At 53.4% G+C, this 20590-nt stretch overlaps 1 protein-coding gene and 1 long non-coding RNA gene across 3 annotated transcripts in view; one reads left to right on the plus strand and one right to left on the minus strand.

The window, feature by feature from the left end:
- The window catches only part of MED27 (mediator complex subunit 27), a 216849-nt gene that overhangs the window by 188233 nt on the left and 8026 nt on the right, over window positions 1-20590 (plus strand). Inside the window, exon 6 of one of the 2 annotated variants that reach the window (XM_069582151.1) lies at window positions 8507-8548. The exons of the other annotated variant lie outside the window; for it this stretch is intronic. Coding sequence (XP_069438252.1) covers window positions 8507-8548 — 42 coding nt within the window. The remainder of the gene's footprint in view (window positions 1-8506; window positions 8549-20590) is intronic. 2 annotated transcript variants of the gene reach the window in all.
- LOC138436512 (uncharacterized) lies at window positions 8037-20036 on the minus strand. The gene is made up of 3 exons (XR_011255442.1): window positions 19797-20036; window positions 9826-11111; window positions 8037-8704 (listed from the first exon to the last, which is right to left on the minus strand). It is a non-coding gene; the product is annotated as an uncharacterized lncRNA (long non-coding RNA).

Raw genomic sequence — 20590 nt, forward strand, 5'->3', positions numbered from 1 at the left:
GGGCGGGGAATAAAGTAGATAATCGGGGCAAGCATGAGCCATGCTGTGCGTGACTCGTCAACTCTGATGGCGAGTCTAAGCAAGAAATCCTTCGCAACAGCAGAGGCAGGACTGGGTCGGGGGAGACCCTGGCCCAGAGCCCGAGTCAGTGGCCATTCTTGTGGCCTCTGTTCGTGACTGACAGCTTCATAGTCACCCCTGGTGTGAGTCCCAGCCCGTGCACTCCGATGACTCACAAACACAAAAGCTGTGTCCTAGAAGAGCAGCTGCGTTCAGGACACAAGTGAAGCATTCTCTGAACTCAGAGCACAAGGAGTAGCGGTTCCCACACCAGTCTTCACATGGTATTTATTTAACTGCCCCATACTGCAAGTGTCCAAAGTCCTGCAAGGGCTTTGCCACCTAGTTGATACTCAGTAAGTGATAACTAGTATTATTTTTATTCTGCACTTAAATCCGGTAGTTAGGGAACGGTCTCAAGTGTCTATGTTCCAGAATTTCTGATTCTTCCTCCTCAGCTGTTTGAGGTAGTTCCTTTCCTCCCCTCTACCTGCATGACTCCCAGACTCCCCAGGGGCTCCCTCCCTGCTACACTCCTGCCTCTCAGTCACCCTCGTGTCCCTGTGGTTTCCCGCGACCCCTCGTAGAGATCCCCACTGATATGTGTCAGAGTCAGACCTCCTCCCCAGCTGGACCTCAGGTTCAGCCTGTCCAAAATCAGCCTCAACGCCCCTGGGCAGTCCTCACCCAGGGTGACTGTGCCAGCCAACTGCTCAGGCCTGCCTCCTCCGTTCAGAGTCTGTTGGCAGGCTCTGGCGAGTCTCCCTCTTTATCCCTGCAGCCGGGCGCCTCCCGTCCATCTCCACTTCTCCTCAGTTCTCCTTGTTTCTCCACCAAGTTGCAGCCTTGGCCTCCTCACTTCCTGTGTCTAGTCCTGCTCCCCTCCCCCGTCTGTCCTTCACTTGGCCTCCAGAGCTGTCTTCCTGGAATACACAGTCAAGGGGGTGATTTCTTGCTTTCTGCCATCCCCGCATTGCCCAGAGCAGAAAAGAGGCATGTAAGTAGACGTTGGGCACAAAGCAGTCCGTAATGAAAAGAGTTTGGGAAACTCGGGGTTAGAGAAAGTTCAGTGGGACTCTTTACTGTAGAAATTCTTAGAGATTGGAGTTTGCCCGTGTGTTTTGTGAATCTCCCAAGACGGGTATGTAGTATGCAGTCTTTTCCTGACCAGTTTGACCATCCGTCTTTTTTCTTGCTTTATTCTTGGAGCGTGTTGTGACATTGGCATTCGGCAAAACACCCTTCTGAAATCTCTGGCTTGTAGAATAAAATCCAGACCCCTTAGCAAGACCTAGAAATGCCTCGTGATCCTGGCGCCTGCCCCCTGTCCTGACCTCATCTGCCGTCGTTCTCTGCACACGTTTTGTCTCGCCTTCCAGCCTTTTGCACTCCTTGTGGTTCTCAGGACGTTCCAGGTTCTTCCACACACTTAACACCTGCTCTGCGCCCTTGACCTGGGATGTTTGCACCTCCTGACATACTTACTCTTCCCTTTGCACTGACCGAATGCCATCTCTCTTCTCGTCCTGTCCCCCTTCCCCTGGAGGCCTCTTCTATGCACACGGGCTCCAGAGATGGCAGGCCTGGGTTTCCCTCAACTTATTGCACAAATTAGCATCATCATTCTTACCTCCGTAGTGTTTCGAACAATAATTTTCTGGTACTAGAACTAGCACATCCTAGTTGTTTGTTGACGTGTCTACCTCATAATTAATAGAAATACTGGTGTACTCCATGTGTGTTCTGATAGGCCTTGTACAAAGCAAACTTCACCTCCAGTGGCCACGGAACCCCAGGGACCACTGTGAGACTCATGTTCCTAATAAGGAACCTGAGACCCAGAGTGGCAAAGTGGCTGCCCCCAGTCACGCGCGGAGCCGGGTCTCAAACCTCCCTCTGCCAGTAGCTCCTCCAGGGCCCAGGCTCTGTCCAGAGTGCCTTTCCCTCCTGTGGATACACATCAGGGCCCGGAGCACAGGAGAGTAATAATGTGTTGGGAGGGGATAATGAAAAAGCCCCCTGGGGATGTGAAAATGCTTTAGCTGGGATAGAAGAGTGGAGAGTCAGAAATTAGAGACAGGAAACAAAGATGGAAATTAGAGATGGGTACTAGACAAAGCAGCGGGGACTGACGTCATCACTTCAATTCAGTCGCTCAGTCATATCCGACTCTTTGCGACCGCACGAACCGCAGCACGCCAGACCTCCCTGTCCATCACCAACTTCCGGAGCCCACCCAAACCCATGCCCATCGAGGCGGTGATGCCATCCAGCCATCTCATCCTCCGTTGTCCCGTTCTCCTCCTGCCCTCAGTCTTTCCCAGCATCAGGGTCTTTCGTCATAAGGAAAGAACAGAGGAGGCACACAGGTACACACGGGCCAGTTTCCTGGTGAGAGAGGAGCGTGGGTCTCTGTTCCCCAGAAGGAAGGTGAGTGTGTGCCCGGGAGCCTGAATTCTCCCGAGCCATTTCACAGAGGGGACTCGGGAGGCCCCCTGCTCCCTGTTACAGTGGCCCCGGTGATCTGCAGGGATCCAGAGGAGGGTCAGAGGAAGTCAGAGGAGCAGGGCTGAGAGGGTGGAGTCCACTTGGTGTTTTAAAGGCACATCTACCACATTTGGCAGAGAAGCACTCACATGACTGCTCTGCCCAGAAACTGCGCCTCGCCAATTTAATCAGCGCCACCTCCCCTTTTTTTTCAGAGTACTTTACAAATGATAAAAAGAAAGTCATGCAGACATTATTCGTGTTCTGTTTTTAGAAGCGATCCTGGTATATGTGAACTTCAGTGTCTATATACACTTGCATTAGTGTTGTCTGTGTGTTGAACCGTCTGGCGCATCCCAGATGAAACGTGGCATTCGGAGGACACTGGCGCTCGAGGTGTGGTCTGTGAGAGCCAGTCTCCGCCTGCAGTTGTGCTGTTCCAGAGGCACAGCCCTGCATTTGCTGAGCTGGTGCCTGAGCGCTCGCCTGGGGTGGGCCGCCGCCCGGACCCAGTGGCTGTGGCCTGGAAAGCCTTGCCTCAGCTTCCAAGGGTCCGGATTCCTCCTGTCTCTGCAGTTGTGTCTTCCAGATCCAGAGCAACCAGCTTCTAAAAGGCTTACTTAGCTGCTTTGACACAACAGTGGCTCCGAGTCACCCCCAATTCCCAGCTCTGGCAGGTTCCCCGCCCCCACCCACTACAGTCGCACCAAGCCTACCTGTCACTCTGCGCTAACGACCACCACCTCCGCCCCGACCGTCCTCTTTACCTGGATGCGGACTTCTGATGCCAAGCACCAGCAGAGTAATTCCTCTAATAAAATATAAAAATGCTGCTGAGACTTGCCGCCCTGCTCTGCACTGTTGTCAGGGAGGAGCCCAGAGCCCTGACTCAGCATGCTGAGAGTCCGCCTCAGGTTGACTACCTGGCCATTGTTCTGACTCCACACAGTCAGACCTAGCTGGAAAAAAATGCAAGTGTCTCCGTTGAATTTATCTTATTAGGGGATTTAGGTTATGTTAATGCTATAGCTTCATTAATTACCCCATATCAATAATAAAAAAAAAAAAGCAGCTTTTAGCCTCCTAGCGCAAGAGAGGAGAAGAAATGGTGGTATCAAAGGGAACCTTCAAAGACAGCCAGAGCTGTCTCCAGGGTAATTTCTGATCCCCGCATTCTTCCCACTTCAAAGTTGGATGTGTGTGTGTGTTTGGGTCGAGGAGGCTGGGGGAAGCTTGAATCTGATTTCTCTAATAAGTGTTGGCATCAGCCCCGTTTGATATTAGATGCAGGGAACATTTTGATTTGTTATAGCCTTTGAAATTGTTCAGACGACCTTCAGAAAAATGGCCTCTTGTTACTTATGGGGGAAGGGTGAAAGCTGGGGAAGGGGAATCCGGTTTAATTCCTATGCCGAGGAGGCCATGAAATGGCGCTCTCAGCAGTTTTTTTTTTTAGTAACGAATGTATGTCCTGATTGAAAGTGAAAAGTTGAAGAAGAGCAGACCTGTGAAGCTCCTTCACTTTTCTGTTCTCCGGGGGAGAGTGGGCAGACTTAAGCGGATGACCCGGTGGAAGTTTGTGGCTTGACTTGGATGACCGTGGAGGAGTCCATCACCATTGCAGGTTTATAGCACCCCCGCCCCTCCTGACCCATCACCTGTTGACCTTGCAGGATGAAGCTACTGGGAAATGAAAGCTATAGAAGTTGACGTCTCTGTGAGACGAGTTTTATTTGAAAGTGTCAGTGTAAAATCATTTATAGTTCATTGTGGTATATTTTTTGGAATGAAGAACTGATGACTTCCTGATGAGCTGCCGTCAGTGTCACTTGCCACTAAAGGAGTTTTAGTGCCGATGGTTGTCACATGACCTGGCCTGGAAGGTTTGTCATCTTGAACTTTGCAAGAATGCCCCCTGCCCTTTGAACTGTGACAGCTTGGGGGGGACCATGTGAGTCCCCTTCCATCTGGATTATAGCTGCAGGGCCCTCTTACTCCTGGGTTAAGAGCTGAAGCCTCTCTTTTGTTAACTGTTAATTTTGTATTGGCATATAGCCAATTAACAACGCTGTGATAGTTTCAGGTGAACAGCAAAGGGACTCAGCCATATATACACATGTATCCGTTCTCCCCCAAACTCCCCTCCCATCCAGGCTGCCATATGACATCGAGCAGAGTTCCCTGTGCTATGCAGTCGGTCCTTGTTGGTTATCCATTTTAAATAGAGCCGTGTGTACATGTCCATCCCAAACTCCCTGATTGTCCCGTCCCCCCATCCTTTCCCCCGCAACCATAAGTTGATTCACTAAGAATCACTGACCCGATTTTGAATTCTCTACCACATATTAACTTCGATGTCGGACAAGTCCCTTAACTTCTCTGAGCTTCAGTTTCCTCAGCTGTGAACTGGAAATAATTTTGTCATCACCATGCAACTGCTGAGAGACTTTAGAAAGATAACACAGGTCAGAGTAGGCTAAGCACGTAGTCATCAGCAAACGGTATCCGTCCCTGGTGGGGCCAGAGATGCCGATGGCGGTGGCCACGTCATAGTCAGCATTCGTCAGCCTGCTGACCTGGGGACGTTCGGCTTTTTCTCTTCGGTGAGTAATCTTGACTGGCACGGCTGTCACTGTTTCTTCCTGTGCCTCGAGAGGGCCTTCGATGTCTGACGTGAAATCCGAGAGCAGGTGTGTCTGTGCGGAAACAGTTGGTCGTTGAGGGGTGCATTTCCATTTCACCTGAGAAGAGGCCACATTCCCACCTGTAAAGTACTCACTCTGGTCCCTGGAGTCTGACGGGCTGCTCCTAAAATGGCAGGTTCAGCCCCAATTACCGGAAAGTTGGCTTTTCCGTTTTAAGATCTTTCTAAGTCCTGCCCAGAATACTGAGGGGACGCTTTCATTTGTTTTTCTGGACACTATAGTTTAGAATCATTTCTCATTCAGGGGGCTGAAAGTTTTGTAGTTTCCAGAATCCTCATTTTTGAGTATTGCAGCCAACAAAGAATCGGTAGCCATGCCCTCCTCTGCAACAAATAAGCTGAAGCTGATAAATATTCACTTGGCTTTGTCCCGGCTCCCTGAAATGAGTTTCTGAAATCTTCCCAGCCCTGAGGAGAGGCAGGGCACTGACTCCAGAACACTTGCCTGAACGGCTTTCTTTGGCATAAATCTAGCAGAAAATCAAGGACAAACTGCCTGCTGTGCCTTCCCAGCAAAGGGGGAAGCCATTGTCATCGGATTCCTCTCTCAGCCCCACGCACCTGGGAGATAGCTGCATTGCCTAACGTCCTTCTATCCCAGATGGTCAGAACCAGTCCCTGGGGTCCTGAATAGTAAGTTGAAACCGCCTTCCAAAAGAGCAGTGTGCTCACTTGGAATGAGCGCAGTATGTTTTGAGAAGTCACAGTTTGGCTGGAGGGTCCGCCTCTTAATTAGACCTGTGCATACTTCTCTCTGGATAATTTTTCTGTTTAAAACATTTTGCAGGTTCTGAAGGGCTGGGTTTTTTTTTTTTAATATGTATGTATATAATTTTCTCTTTTAAATGAAGACTAACTTCTCAGTCTCTATGCATATTCTTTGTCTTTTCTCTTTCTGTGGCCCTGTGTTTGTGTCCGCCTGTGTGTGATGGGAACAGGCAGGCAGGATCAGCAGCAGAGAGCTTCAGCAGCAGCAGCTGTGGGCTGAAAATGGAAAGAGCTAGATTCATTCCAACTTCAGGCACTGATGTGACTTTTCCCAAAATTTAGATTTAGAATCTTTGCCATCTCCCTGTCATCTTGGCACTAGGACTAAAAGATACAAAAAGTCGTCTCATTCCTTCCACAATGTCTGAATAGTCTTTAAATGTAACGTTTGTGAAGCTCTGGGCTAAACTGCGACACTAAGATCATGATGTGAACCTGACATCCTCCCAGATGTGACCGGCTGCCCAGCAGTTTTCTTCAACAGAACTGCTAATGTAGGAAGTTAATAACTTCATATGTGTATTTGGAGGTTTCCTTCGGTTATCTGGGGGGAACATGTCACTTTTCTCCCTTCAAATTGCTAGCCTATCCAATTAAAAATCTAATGTCTGAAGAGGTTTAAAATTCTTACTCCATCCAGTAGCTTAAAGTGAGGGGTAGTGACTGAAAACTGACACCCTCTTTCTGGAGAGCAGTTCAGCCAGAGTGGGAGAGCGGTCAGGCGGGGGGGGGCTCCTGTGGGGAGGCAGGAGGGGGTGGATCCGCAGCGGGTGTGGCGGGAAGCAGGCCGGTTGAAATCAGTGTTCAGTCACAGCTCTTCCTTCATCGTTCCTGGACTTGGATCTGCTAAACTTACCCTCTCCAGCAGGAACCTGCCGAGGGCTGGAGAGGGTGGGGGGCTCCTCCGTACCACCCAGGTTCTTCTACTTACGAGCAGGAAGAGCCAGAAGAACTGCACGCATGCCTGCTCCCAGCCCCACCTTTCCCTCCTGAGGACAGTGTTCAGAAAACCCTCAGAACAGAGAGAGACTTCCGGCCTGTCCCACACCAGGCGCAGCACTTCCGGTCTTCCTAGAGCAGTCTTCCCAGCTGATGGCTCCTTATGCTCCTGGGCGCTCCCAGAGTCAAAACACAACACACAGGCTGAAGTAGCCACGTCTCAGCTTCCCGCCGTGACTGCTGGCCAACCTCAAAGGCAGGTTTCAAGAGGCACACTGACCAGGCGTTTCAATTTGCTCCACTCTTGAACTCATATATTAAAGCTGACTTCTGAGCACCCGTAGGACCTCCTGATGGCCCCTCTTTTAATCTGCAGTTTCCTTACTGTACTGAGGGTGGGGAGTAATTCTGTTTTTCCATACTCCCTTTTGTTCTAACCTCTTGAAACAGTGAGAAGGCATTGATTTAATTTCTCATACAACCTGTCAAACCAGAATGGCTTTGGTTAGACTGAGCCATGGAGCATCCCGTGCAGGACCGATTGTGGCCCGAGGACTGGGCCCTGAACTCTGCCCGCGTTCCATCTCAGACCGCTGTCTCCCCGACCAAGGGTTCCTAACACACGGCTTCATCACAGCGAGCCTGTGGAGCCCTGTAAAAATGAATGGACACAGCAGTATATTCTCGGGCCCGCTCCAGACCTCCTGATTCAGACATTCCAGGGAAGGGACCAAGAAATCTGTAGATTAAAAAACAAAAAATCCCCTCGGGGCCTCTGATGCCAGCCAGGTTTGAGCACCGCCAAGCGAGCCCATCCATAAGAAGCTTCTCCAGATTACCGTGGGCAGTTGAATGGCGCCAAACACAGTCTCACCATCTGGGAAGGAAGGTTGCTGATGGGACCAGCTCCCCGGGCTCGTCCTGGGGATGGTGGGGGAGGGCACGTGGAAGGCCCAGGGCATGCCTGGCAGGGTCAGGTGTTCAACAGTGGGGGTCTGCTTTCCTCCACATATGCCTGTGACATGGCCCTATCCTGTGCCAGGACGGTGTAAACAAAAGAAATAAAAGCATCAGTCAGTTTTAAGTGCGATGAAAATATTTAATTTTTGAAAGGATAAAGAGAAGCAAGACAACAGGTATGGGAATGATATTTTAAGACAGAGTAACTGGGCGATGCCTCTTGGACAAGTGACATTTGAGCCAAAGGAAGTATACGAGGAGCTGTGCAAGGGTTTGTGGGGGAAGCAGTCCAGGCGCTGCAGGTGCAGAGGTCCTGGGGCAGGACTGACCGTGGCGGTCGAGTGGTGCAGGAGCACCGAGGAGGAGTCAGTGTTAGAACAGTGCGCTCGGGGCTGTGGGCGCTGCAGGTGCCTCGAGCTGACTTCCTTACGTCTCTCCAGTTCATCTCCTCACATCACCGCAGCTGATAAAGAAGAAAGCCCAGCACGTGGTTTTCTTATAATCCTAAGGTTTTTTCAGTATCATTTCTTGGAGTCCACAGTTCTAAAATTGATGCTAATATTTTATCTCTTTCCCCCCCCTCCACAGCTTGATATATGGTCCAAATCCAACTATCAAGTGTTCCAAAAGGTGAGTTTTCCTTTTTGCTTCTTCCTCAAGAGGCTTTTAGGGAAATGCGATGACTTCGAGGTGGAAATATTGGTTTTAAATCAGAGACCTTTTAAAAAGTGGAAAAGCCAGACACGCAGAAGTCTGCTCAGTGTAGGATCCCATTTATGTGACATTCTGGAAAAGACAAGACATCAGTGACAGAAATCAGAGCAGTGATTGCCAGGGCTTGGGAGTGAGGGCAGGAGCTGGTCCCCGGAGGGGTGTCCAACAACGTGTTTGGGTGATAGAAATATTGTCTGTCATAATTATGGGATCACACAACTGTATGTTTCAAAACTCACAGACTAAATGCCTACAAAGGGCAAATTTTACTATGTATAAATTACATGTTTAAAGAAAAAGTCAGAGGCTCTTGAGTTCCCCCAAGATTAACCCACAGTTTTGTTTGTTTGTTTAGTATTTATTTCTTTTTGGCTGTGCTGGGTTTTCGTTGCCGCGTGTGGACTTCTTCTAGTAGCAGGGAGCGGGGCTACTCTAACTGTGAGCACAGACTTCTCACTGCGCTGGCCTCTCTTGCTGTGAGCACTGGCTTCTCACTGCACTGGCTTCCCTTGCTGTGAGCACTGGGCTCCAGGGCCTGTGGTCTTAGTGGCTGTGGTCCTTAACTGCCCCCCAACATGTGGGATCTTCCCGGACCAGGGATTGAACCCTTGTCTCCTGCCTTGGCAGGTGGATTCTTAACCACTGGACCACTGGGGAAGTCCCACTGCACAGTTTTTAAATTCAGTTTCCCAGAGCCCTGTAATCTATACATGTGCCTTAAGGATGGGCTGAAGGAGGCAGGCTGCCCTGCCCCACCCCGTCACCCTGCCCCCACCCCACCCTGTACTACAGTGACATCTTTTCAGTTGTCGGGCTTCCTGAAGGAGAAGTACTATCTGGGAGATGTCAGGAAAAAAAGGGAATGTGACCAGAGGAAATCCATTTCCCAGCTCCTAGTGGTGGAAGGGTCCCTTCCCTGGACCAGCTCAGGACCTGGGGCTTCTGAGGGCCCCTCCCACAGCACTCAGGCCAGCTCCACGGCAGGGCAGCAGCCTCCTCCTCCAGTGCTCCCATCCTGTCCGCTTCCATCCAGCAGTGCAAATGATAGAGGAGGCTGTCAGCTCGCTTGTTGCCTCCTCGGTCAACAGCAGTTGTTTATTTGCCCCTTGCCGTGTGCAGGTTCTGGGCTCAGTGCTACAGGGGAAACTAGACGAACAGGGAGAGAGGGTCAGGAGGGGACTCCAGGCTGTTACCTGGGGGCTGTGGTCGAGGACAGGAGGGTCTCCTTCACGTCAGAGTGGTCGCAGGAGTCCTTTGTGCAGCACGAGTTAAACCGAGACAGGAGGCAGGTGAAGAATTAGCCATATGGAAAGCCACGGGAAGAGGGTCCCAGGCTATGAAACTACAGCCCCGAACCCCGTGTGGACGGGGGACTTGGCGTAATCTGGCACACCACGGGGGCCCGTGCAGTGCAGCAGACAGATGGAGGGCAGGTGGGAGAGTGTGGGATTTGGGGCCCGGCCGGCAGGTGCCCCTCAGCCCTGGTGCAGAACTTGAGTTTTATTCTCAATTCAGTGAAGAACCACTGGAAGGACTGATGTTGAGGAAGGACACGATCTTCAGGGCTGGGCCCGAGTTACCCCACTTGAGTAATAGCTGTGTCCAGAGTGTGCCGGTAGCTCAGCATAGGATAGTGGTGGTGGTTTTTTCAGTTGAGGCGAAATTCATACAACATAAAACTAACCATTTCTAATCATTGTAAAGTCAGCAGTTCCTTAGCTTTCAGTACTTTCACAGCATTGTACAACCATCACCTCTATCACATTCTAAAACATTGTTCTCATCCAAAGGGAAACCTTGTTCCTGTTAAGGCGTGGGCCCTGGGCTTCATGGGTTTCCCTGGTGGCTCAGACGGTAAAGCATCTGCCTGCAGTGCAGGAGACCCAGGTTCAATCCCTGGGTCAGGAAGATCTCCTGGAGAGGGAAATGGCAACCCCCTCCAGTACTCTTGCCTGGAAAATTCCATGGACTGAGGAGCCTGGTAGGCTATAGTCCATGGCGTCGCAAAGAGTCAGACACAACTGAGTGTCTTCACTTTCTTTCTGGGCTTTGTATCAAAGCAGCATGATGGACCAGCCTCTGATGGTGACTAACGTACCTCAGTTCGCAGCGCTCCCTGGACCCCTCTCCAGTGAAAGGGGGAAGCCAGAGACAGATGTCCAGGGCTGGGGAGGGTCTGAGGCTCACCCCCACTTGTCGGGGAGCGTGTGCAAGCTGGAGAATGTCCTGGTCTTATCACGGCTGCGGGCACTGTGCTGCCCCAGATTGGATCCAGAGCCAGGAAGGAATTACCAGTGGAGAAACTGATGAAATCCAAATAAAGTCTGGGCTTGACTTAGTAACAAGTAGGCAACATCAGCTTCTTCGCTGTGATGAACCTGCCTGATGATGACAGATGCTGACGACGGGGAAGCGGGGCAAGGGGCCTGTGGGACTGTGTGTGCCGTCTCCGCAGCATCTCCACAGACCTGAAATTAGTCTGAAATTTAAAATTCATCTTAAAAAGGAAAATCATAGTGTTGACTCTTCCAACACGTCTTTACCCAACTGAGGTACCCAGACACAGAAAGGGAAAAACAGCCTCCCTCCCTGGGTCCAGCCCCTAAAGGAAAGACGGCCATAGTCACGTGGGGCTAGCGTGGGCGACTCCGTGTTAATCCAGGCACTCTTATCTAGGTGACCAGACCAACTGCACCTGTTCAGCTCACATAGAGCCTCGGCCTTCACTGCTAACTCTGTCCGTGCCAACGGCTCTTGTCGGTTCTCCCCCAGCAGCGTTTGAAAAGCATTCTAAGGAGAAAGAACGCAGCTCAGTATCTGTATCTTGTTTCCCCTTCACAGTGAGGAACACTAAAATGTTTTGGGTTTGTTTGTTTGTTTAACCTGGTTTATCTTCGTGTCCTCTGGTCTTGCAGTTGGTTACTTTCTGGCTCCAGGGAAGGCAGGTGATGACTTCAGCCCCTCCACCGCCACCCCCCACTCCCCAGCATCACAGAACCACAATCTGGGATTTTAACAATGGTCCAATTTCAATTCAAATACCCTTCATGAGGGAGGGCCTTGCCCAGGCTTGCCTTGGCAAATAAATTTTCTAACGTTCTGTGTGGTATTAAGTATTTTTGAATGCAGGCGGGAAGTTTATTAGGAAGCTGTAAAATGTGTGAAACACAGATTTGGTGAAGCACAGACTTAGAGACAGTGCTATATTTGTATTCTACTGCCCCTAAAAATAACCTGCCAAGCGCTCTTTATGTGTCTTCAAAATTACAAGCACGGTGTGGCGGGGTTTAAAATTTGATCTCAACTAGTCGGGGAGACTCCGGAGCACCCACCACTTACTTCCCTCCTTGTAGTCTCTGTAACCTGTTCAGAGCAGCAGAAGCGGAAGCCTTTGCAGCGATGGGAGCCCTGTCTCGGCCGGTGAACGGCGTGCTGTCTGTGTTTGCACAGAGCCCTTTCTCGGGCTCCGGTGTCATCCCTCCCCTCACCTGAATTTTAACTAAATGGACTTGACCTCTGAGACTGACCCGCACTAGATTAGAGAGTGACAGTTTGGAGGCAGGAGAGTGTGCTTTCTGATGAGAACGAAAGGCGGGTGATGTTAAGGTCCTTTTTCTCTTTTCAGGGGCAGGTAATAGTTACTGGATTACAGAATCCACTCCCTTCCCTCCCGAAACATGGTCTGTGTGCTGTCAAATGAAGAAATATATTGGAAAATGACGTAGCACAAAATTGAACTGAGTTGAATCTTTTATCAGTAAAATTTTCCAGCTCATCATAGTTGCATGGCAGGGCGTCGGGATCTTGTTCTCTTGGGAAACACTGGTAAAGAGGGAGAGGAATGTGGAATGTGGAATCATGACAGGGCAGGGGAGTAACCGCACTGGGCTTACTTCATTGTGTTCGTCTCAGGCCGTGTTGGAGGTCAGAGGGCAGCCCTCTCTATTCCACAGCCAGACCGCCCACTGAAAGCAAGGCTGGGGCCGTATGTTCCCTGCAGATTCTGAAGGCCGGGTCCAACTGACGGGATGTTGTTTAACATTTCAAACTCAACATGCCAAGGAAGAGATGAGGTGGCAGCATTTCCCAACTCTGCTTTTTAGTATCAGCTTTTTCTTAGAATTCTATTTTCTTCCTGTCCACCCACTTAAAGTCTAGGTGTCCTGATTGATGTTGCTTGTAGCGTTTCCCAGAAAGACACTGCTGGGGATCGCAGTGGTGAGCATTCCCTTCTGCCCGTCATCCGCCCGCTGACACCCACCCAGCAGCCCGACCAGGGCAGACTCACTGAGCGGCCCTGATCCAGGAAGATCGACCTGGAACAGAAGTCAAAGTGACTGAGAAGGTGCGAGGCCAGGGGGAGCCTTGGTCACCAGCGAGAAGGCATTTCTCAGGCAGAGATGTGTCCTAACCGCACAGGTAGATGGCGGGGCTGCGCCCCGGCACTGAGCTGGGGACACTGGCCGCCAGCGTGACTGTCTTGGCATCACTTGGGGAGCTCTCTCTCTGCATTGCCCTGGGGTTGAGCCCCGACGCTCCCTTCCCTAGGCGCTCATCGTGTGGTCGCAGTTGCTGTGGATCATCTGCTTTCTTGCCCACAAGCAGCAGCGGTGGCCACTGCAGAAGGAGGCCCGACAGGAAGGCGGGAAGCCCTCCCAGGTCTTTCCCCGCAGAGTGACAAAGCTGGAGGTGGGAGCGGGCATTGACTCACAGAGCCATGCCAAGCTCACACTCACCTTTTTATTTCTGGAAACTCATACCTGTCAAATTCTCCTCGGTCTGATCCTGGCTCCCCAGGTTAAAGACGAGCACGCAAGGTACCACGGCAAATCCGGCCCCCGGAAGCTAGTGTGACCTGCCTTTTGTCTGCTACAGGGCCTGTCGGCGAGCCCTTTGCCTCGTCCTCATTAGCCCCCTTCCCCGGTGGTGGGGCGCGGTGGAGGGCTGGGGACAGCTGGCAGTGGGTCCACGGCTGCCAACAGGCCCCCGTCATTTACCGTGGTGCCCCGGAGGCGCTGTGCGCTCAGTCCTGGGGCGAAGGAGCTTTTTATAGCCAGCAAGTCTCCAGCAGAGCAGATTCAGAGAATGGAACTTGGAAATAGGGGGGACCGTCTGAAAGGGCAGAATCACAAAGAGCCGGGAAAGGTTTCAGGCGTGTTCGGATTTTTCTGACATTTAAACTCTGCAGGGGCACTCACTGTTTTGATCTTTAACCTCCTCTCTTCAAAACAGTGGGCATTTTCATCCAGTAACGGGAAGAGCGGGAGCAACTCTGCAGCTACTTACCGAGTTAAATCCTGGCAAGGAGGACAGAGAGAGAGGGAGGGCTCGCAGTCCCAGGTAGGCCAGCGGGTCGGAGAGGTGGCGTCGGAGGGTCGGGCACCTGCGTCCCAGCTCTTTCGCTCAGGGGCAGAGCACAAAAGTCACAGCCCCAGGTGTCCGGGACCACCCCGCTCCATATTCTAGGGGCAGCAGAGGAAAGAGGAGCCTTCTCGGTCCGTGCTGAGCTTGGCCGTGGACAGGCGGGCTGGCCGCCACTGCTCCTCCGTGCCTGGGTCCGCTCACTCATTCGTTTGTTGACTCCCTCATTCAGGCTTCAATCCCAACACTGGCCTCTGTGGGGGAGGCTTCATCAAGGGGAAGCTTTATCAAGTGGCTACCGAGCTTGTCAACAGATGAGATTATGTCCCAGAAAAGTCAGTTCTCTGAAACTTCTGAGACACTGAGCCCCTCGCATAAATCGAAGGCCTATCCAGACTGTTGTTTGTTGGCTAAATCACGTCCAGCTGTTTTGCCACCCCATGGACTGTAACCCTCCAGGCTCCTCCATCCATGGGATTTCCCAGGCAAGAATACTGGAGTGGGTTGCCATTTCCTCCTCCGGCCTCCCCAGATGGTCTGTGACAAACCTGACTTGTCACGAGTTCCAAGCCCAGGAAGGAGGGCTGTCCCAGCATGGGGTGTTCCCAGAGGACAGGACTCGCCTCTTGCCTAGGGCTGTGGACGTCTGCACCTGCTGCAACACCGAACGCCCCCAGAGGGACTCAGTAAAGACTCATTCAGCTCTTTCCAGTCTCATGCCTTAGAATATCTAAGCACCTTCCCACCAGCTCATTTCCACTTTCTTTCAGAAGCCCCTCTTCAGACAGCACAGAGAAGGCCCTGGAAGGGCTGTGGACCTCCTGCCAGGCCTCTGTGCTTGCTCTTGTCGGGTGTCCCGCTCAGGTGAGGCCCTCAGCAGAGGCCCTGCACCTAGAGGGGACACCCCCCGATCCAGAGAGGGGTCTCACATTATCGGAAGGGCCTCTGTTTTGTCCCCTTTACTCTTAAACGCTGTCTAACCTTTTCCGAAAGGAGAGCACGCACAGTGGAGCCGATACGGTGGCATCGGCATCCTGTTTCCATGCCTTCTGTCCTGCCTCCCGCGTGTGTCTTCGTAGCCCCAATCGGAAAAGCCAAGGGAGCACCTTTGACTAGCGAAGGGCTGAGGGGCAGCTTCATGAAGGAAAATAGATCGCTTCTGGTGGTCTCCATGAGCAATGGAAGGGGGGCGCTGCAGAAGCCAAGCCTTGGGCTGTCGACAAGCTTCAGGACAGGAGAGGTGACAGACAATTCCAGGGTCATCCCAGAGGGCAGCCCTTTCCTGAGCAGAGAGGCGGACTATATTGACCTCGCTGGGTCAGCAGAAAGAAGGGAGGAAGGGATGTCATTAAGTGTCAGCCCAGGGCCCTGGGAGCTGAGAACCGGCGGGGATGGGAGGAGGGGCATTCTGCTCCCCCTGAGCCTTGATCGCCACATTGTCTCCTGAATATTCAGAAGCTTCTAAGCAGGATAGGGTTGGTCGCTTATTTTTCCACCTTTCTGCCTCTGCAGTTCTCCCTGCACCTCTGTGGAGGGTGGTCGTGGCTAAGAGCCTCCCGTGGACCCAGGCTTGCAGTTACTGTGAAGCAGGAAAGCCCGCCCGCTGGCTGGAAGTGGTTTGCGGTCTCCACCATTAGAGGAGTCGCAGAGGACTTACTCTCGTCTCGTAGCTTCCTTCTTCCTGAGGGCTTGCCCGAGACACGTGTGCCCTGGGTCAGAGCCTAGCAGCTGCTTCTGGGAAGCCCGGCCTCCTGCCCTTGCCCAGGCCCCTTCCCACACCCCCAGCGCCTTCCCGGCAGCGTGCCTGTCCACCCCCCACCACGCCGCCATGAGGCTCAGCCTCACCGGTCACGTTTCCCACCGTGACCAGTCCAGAGAGAGGCAGTCTGGCTGGGCTGGCCACTACTCCCCGTGTGGCCTCCCTTGCCTCAGCCCCCTCATCGGTGAAACAAAGGGCATAAGGGTACCTGCCTCACGAAATCGGCACCCCAGATTACAGACCCCTCCCCAGCCCCAGCAGTACCCTCTGGGCACCCCTGACACGCTGATGTAGAATCCCGGTCCCAGGACCTGAAACAGTGCCCTGGGGTCCTGAGAGGGCTGGTGGCCCCTCTGGCCATCCACTGAGATGGGAGTGCTCCCCACCCAGCAGGGTTCCCGAGGGGCTCCCAGCACCGCGGCAACAGAGCCGCCTCTCAGGCCCTGCAGCGTCTGCTCTCTCTCCTGCGGTTGCCTCAGTTTCGAGGGGCAAGTAGGTGGTATTGTCTGTATTTCTTGGGAGCCCAGATGTCTTTGGATGTGTCTCTCTAACCGCCAGGCTGTTCCCGCAGAAAATAACATCACACCAAGTGGGCACAGAGCAACTCAGGTGTCCTCGGGCTTAGGCTCTGCTGGCAGCCAGCAGCAGAACCTGGCATTTTACCATCTGGAAAGCTCTGAGCTCTTTCGTTCATAAATGAAGTCTTAATTCCTTAATCCTGGGAAATGTGAAGGACCTGTTGTAAGCGCCTCCTCTTGGCCCCGCACAAGGCCTTTGTGGTGGTGGCTTTAGTTGCTGTCTTGTCTGACTCTGTGCAGCCATGTGGGCTGTACAGGCTCCTCTGTCCATGGAATTTCCCAGAGGAAAATGCTGGGATGGGGCTCCATTGCCTTCTGCAGGGAGTCTTGCCAGCCCAGGGATCAAACCCACATTTTCCTGCATTGCAGGCAGAGTCTTGATCCCTGAGCCACCCAAGGAAGCTGCACAAAGCTGGTCAGGACTCTGGAGCGTTCCCTCAAGGCCGCCATAGGGTTTCTCTGTTCACCCAGGTGTTCCTCCCCAAGGTACCCCATGACCTCAGCTTTTTCCACCCCTGAACACCCCCCTTTTACTCTGCTCCCCTAACCCCATCGGCCAAAAATAGCATCTTGCCTACTCCGTCTCTCCTTCTCTTGGGGTCCTACCAGGCATGTGGATCCAGTGCAGAGCATCGCCTGGGGTGAGGCAGGGACTTCTGGTCACAGTTGGGCAAGCACAGAACCGGAATGTCCACAGGGTGCTGCTGGGGGTGCAGGAGAGCCCAAGGTGGGAGGGGAGTCCCCTGGCCTAAGTCTCCAGGGGAGAGAAGAAGTTAGCCAGGGCCCGGGCATTCCAGGCTCAAGCCTGGAGAGCAGAGTCAGGGAAGCTGGTCTGGGAGGAGGGGTTACTAAGGCAGCGGTGTTCACTGGGGTGTGATGGGGGGCTGAGGGGAGACAGGACTGGGACTCTGGTCATCGAGGACCACATACGTGTGCTCCCGTGTTGAGAAGCTCCTGCAGGCAGCTGCCAAGCGTCCTGGGGGAGACATGTCTGCCTCTGGAGGGTCTGCAGCCAGTCTGTGCTCAAGAGTCCCGGGCATTGAGGGGCTTTGCTTTGGGGCATCGGTGGCATCTTGGCTGGGACTTCCAAGAGGGTCAGATTGGAAACCCCTCACAACCAGACAGAAACTTCTTTATGGAGGCCCCAGTCTACGTGCCTCAGGCCACGTTCTATACTTTACAAACAAGACCTCATCCTTCTCAGACAGAACTTGATCTCAAAGCCACAAGTAGGGTTTTTGCACAGGATGGAGCAGTGTCTGCCTTTGCTCCCCAGTTCCCGCCCAGCCAGCCCTGTCCCTATCGGCCCCGAGCAGCATTGCCAGCAGACAGTTAGTTATAAGCCCTCATGCAGATGGCTCCTTCATCAGTGCTGAAGGGAGTATTGATCTTGTCTAAGTAAATCTCTAGTCCCCTTGGACCTCGATGCCTCCTCCTCTGGCCTCTGGGCGTGTGAACCCGTGGCACACAAATCCGGGGTACGGATTAGAGACTCGAGCTGAGTGATGAAAATGAAACCCCGTGCTTCCAGCCTCCCAGACTTCATCTCAGCGTTGGAAGCCAGTCTCTGCACTGCTCAGCATTGCCCCCAGCCCTTTCAGGACTGGCTTTATAGCTCTCAGTTTTGAAATAGTGATGGTTCCTCTTTTGATGGAATGAGTACTTCTGGGACTGTTTTCAATATCTTCATAAAACCAGTGCTCATCCTTGGGGCAGCATTGCTGTCTCTTTAAACATTTAACACACTAGGTTCATGTCTTTGACTCCCAGACCCACAGAGAATTTTCTCATTCCACGAGATTCCCAGTGTCCTTCTCATTAAGGGCAGGTCTGTGCGGCGCAGAGACCCAGACTCTTAGCCTGGTGTATCCCGCAGATGAAAGTTCCTTTTTACTGCTCTGAGTTGCAGAAGCAGCATGTGTACAACGAAGTAACAAATGTTTGGCTTTGCTGCCTGTTGGTCTGTGCTCCAGTCTCTTTGAAACCCATGGAGACGGGAAGAGGTTCCCAAGAAGAGCGCTGTGCTGCTGGTCTCCCTTGCTCTGAGCTGTTGGTAACCGGCCCAGAATTTGAGGACCCCATGAGGGTGATGTCCCATCAGGACAGCAGGTGGAGGCAGGCAGGAACGCGGTGCCCCTGCCGCCTGCTGGGACCAGCTTGTCTTTTCTAAAAGAACAAAGGGCTTTCATGTCTCTCCGGTTGGCCCAAGGGTGGGGCATGACACAAGTGTGCCCTGAGGGCGTGCAGTCAGGCCCTGCAGCAGCGCCCCCTGAAAGCCAGACCTCGGGGCACCCAGCGATCCCAGCCTCCTTTACTGAAGGCCAGTGGGGGAGTGATGTGGCCAAGGTCACCCAGATAATTAGAGAGGAGCCCAGGCCGGAGCCCCAGGCTCCCGACAGCTCCAGGTCATCTTCCCCGCACCCCCTCGCTGCCGTTTGTTCGCGGTCATGCCGGCATCGAGATGCTCCCCTTCACAGCGGGTGCGAGCCGGCGTTGCTGGAGGAGAGCCAGGGCTGGGTCTCTACCAGACTGTCTTTTAAATAAGCAACTTCTGAACACTCGGGCACTTAACTTCTCCTAATTATTAATCTTGCGGGCCGGACTTTTAAGAGGCAGAGGCCGCAGCTCCCCTTGCTCAGCAGGGGCGGCCTTGGGCGTCGGGGCTGCGTGCGGGCAGATGCTGCGCTCTCAGTGCCATCGGTCTGCTGCCTGAGGGAGGGCTCTGCAGCGCTGCGGGCCGCTGCCCAGGGGTGGGGAGTGATGCCCGGCAGCCCGCCCCCAGAGTCTGAACGCCTTACCTCTGCTGTAGCGCCAGCTGCCCCTCTGGCCTGGAAGCCCGCACAGAGTCAGGATGATCCTGCAACTTTGGTGGACTCAGGAATCCCTGAGGATAATTCCCGGGCCACCACGAAATGCAGCAGCTTCTTTTTAAAGGAGGAAACTGCTGGGGGATGGCACTCTGTTAGGAGGGCCTGGAGCCCTCCCCACATCTCACTGGCCCTGTCTGTGTAACCCCGCTCTGTCCTTTGTTTTCCCCTGGTGGCTCAGCTGCCAAAGAATCCGCCTGCGATGCGGGAGGCCTGGGTTCAGTCCCTGGGTTGGGAAGATCCCCCTGGAGAAGGGAAAGGCTGCCCACTCGTTTTCTGGCCTGGAGAATTCCATGGACCATATACTTCACAGGGTCGCAAAGAGTCAGACACGACTGAGTGACTTTCACTTCCCCTTTCACGGACAAAGAACAGAGCCTACCTGGCCACCATCAAACCCAGGCCCTGAGGGGCTGGCCTTCAGCAGAAAGTGGTCTAGCAGGACGTGAGCCCGCTCTCCACCCCTCCCCACCCCCCAGCTGAAGGAGGGCACAAGTCGGGGGAAGAGTGGGCTCTGAGTGCCAAAGCCATCCCTGCAACAGCACCTCCCCCCGCCCAAGACTGTGCTTTGAGTTTTCCTTGATGCACACAGTGCTCACCTGACTAGACACTGCCGGCTTCATCTGCCCTGTTTCCCCCTTCATTCTGCAAGGCCGGGAGACTCATTCCCTCTTGAGCTCTGGAGGGCCCTGGGTGGGCTTTGTTCCCGGTGGGTGCTAGCTCTGGGTGGGTGGTTGAGCAGGACGGGCAGAAGCTTCCAGTGGGGGAGGTGGAGGGCAGCTGTGCCAGTGGGGAGCTGAGGTGGCATGAACAGGCTGGGACTGAGTCCCGCCTCCATCTGAGAGTCCTGGGCTCCATTCCCAGTGGGGAGGAGATGGCCTCCGCGGCCTCTGTCTGTGTCCGCCCCCTCACAGGCTCTACCCCCCTCCAGAAGCCCGGCGCCCTGCCTGCTGCTCAGGAGCTGCTTGGCTTGGGCACGTCACCTCCCTGTGGCTTGGCTGCCTCACTTGGAGTGAAAATCATCGCCCGTTCGTAGCCTCCTCCCAGGGTTGTGGGGAAGGGGAGGGTGACTCCTACTGGGTGGGTGTTGGCTGTTGGTCAGGCCCTTTTCACGCACAGTCCCTGTATTGACACATTTAATCCTTGTCCACAGCCACCTGGCTCGTAAGTGACAGGCACAATCCAGGTGGGTGCCGTCTGGCCCCGCAGCCTGGACTCCTCACCGGGCGTGTGTGTACAACAGCCCTAGCTCAGAGCTGGTGCTCAGTAGTCACCGCAGAGCCCTGCCCTGGCTGCAGGTGGTTCCATGTAGGGTTCAGCTGAAACAGCTCGTGACCTCCCCAGGACCCTATTGATGTCAGCTCTTTGCACACAATATGGCCGGGGAGTTTCG

This window comes from Ovis canadensis, chromosome 3, assembly GCF_042477335.2.
Source record: "Ovis canadensis isolate MfBH-ARS-UI-01 breed Bighorn chromosome 3, ARS-UI_OviCan_v2, whole genome shotgun sequence".
NCBI classification, from domain to species: domain Eukaryota; kingdom Metazoa; phylum Chordata; class Mammalia; order Artiodactyla; family Bovidae; genus Ovis; species Ovis canadensis.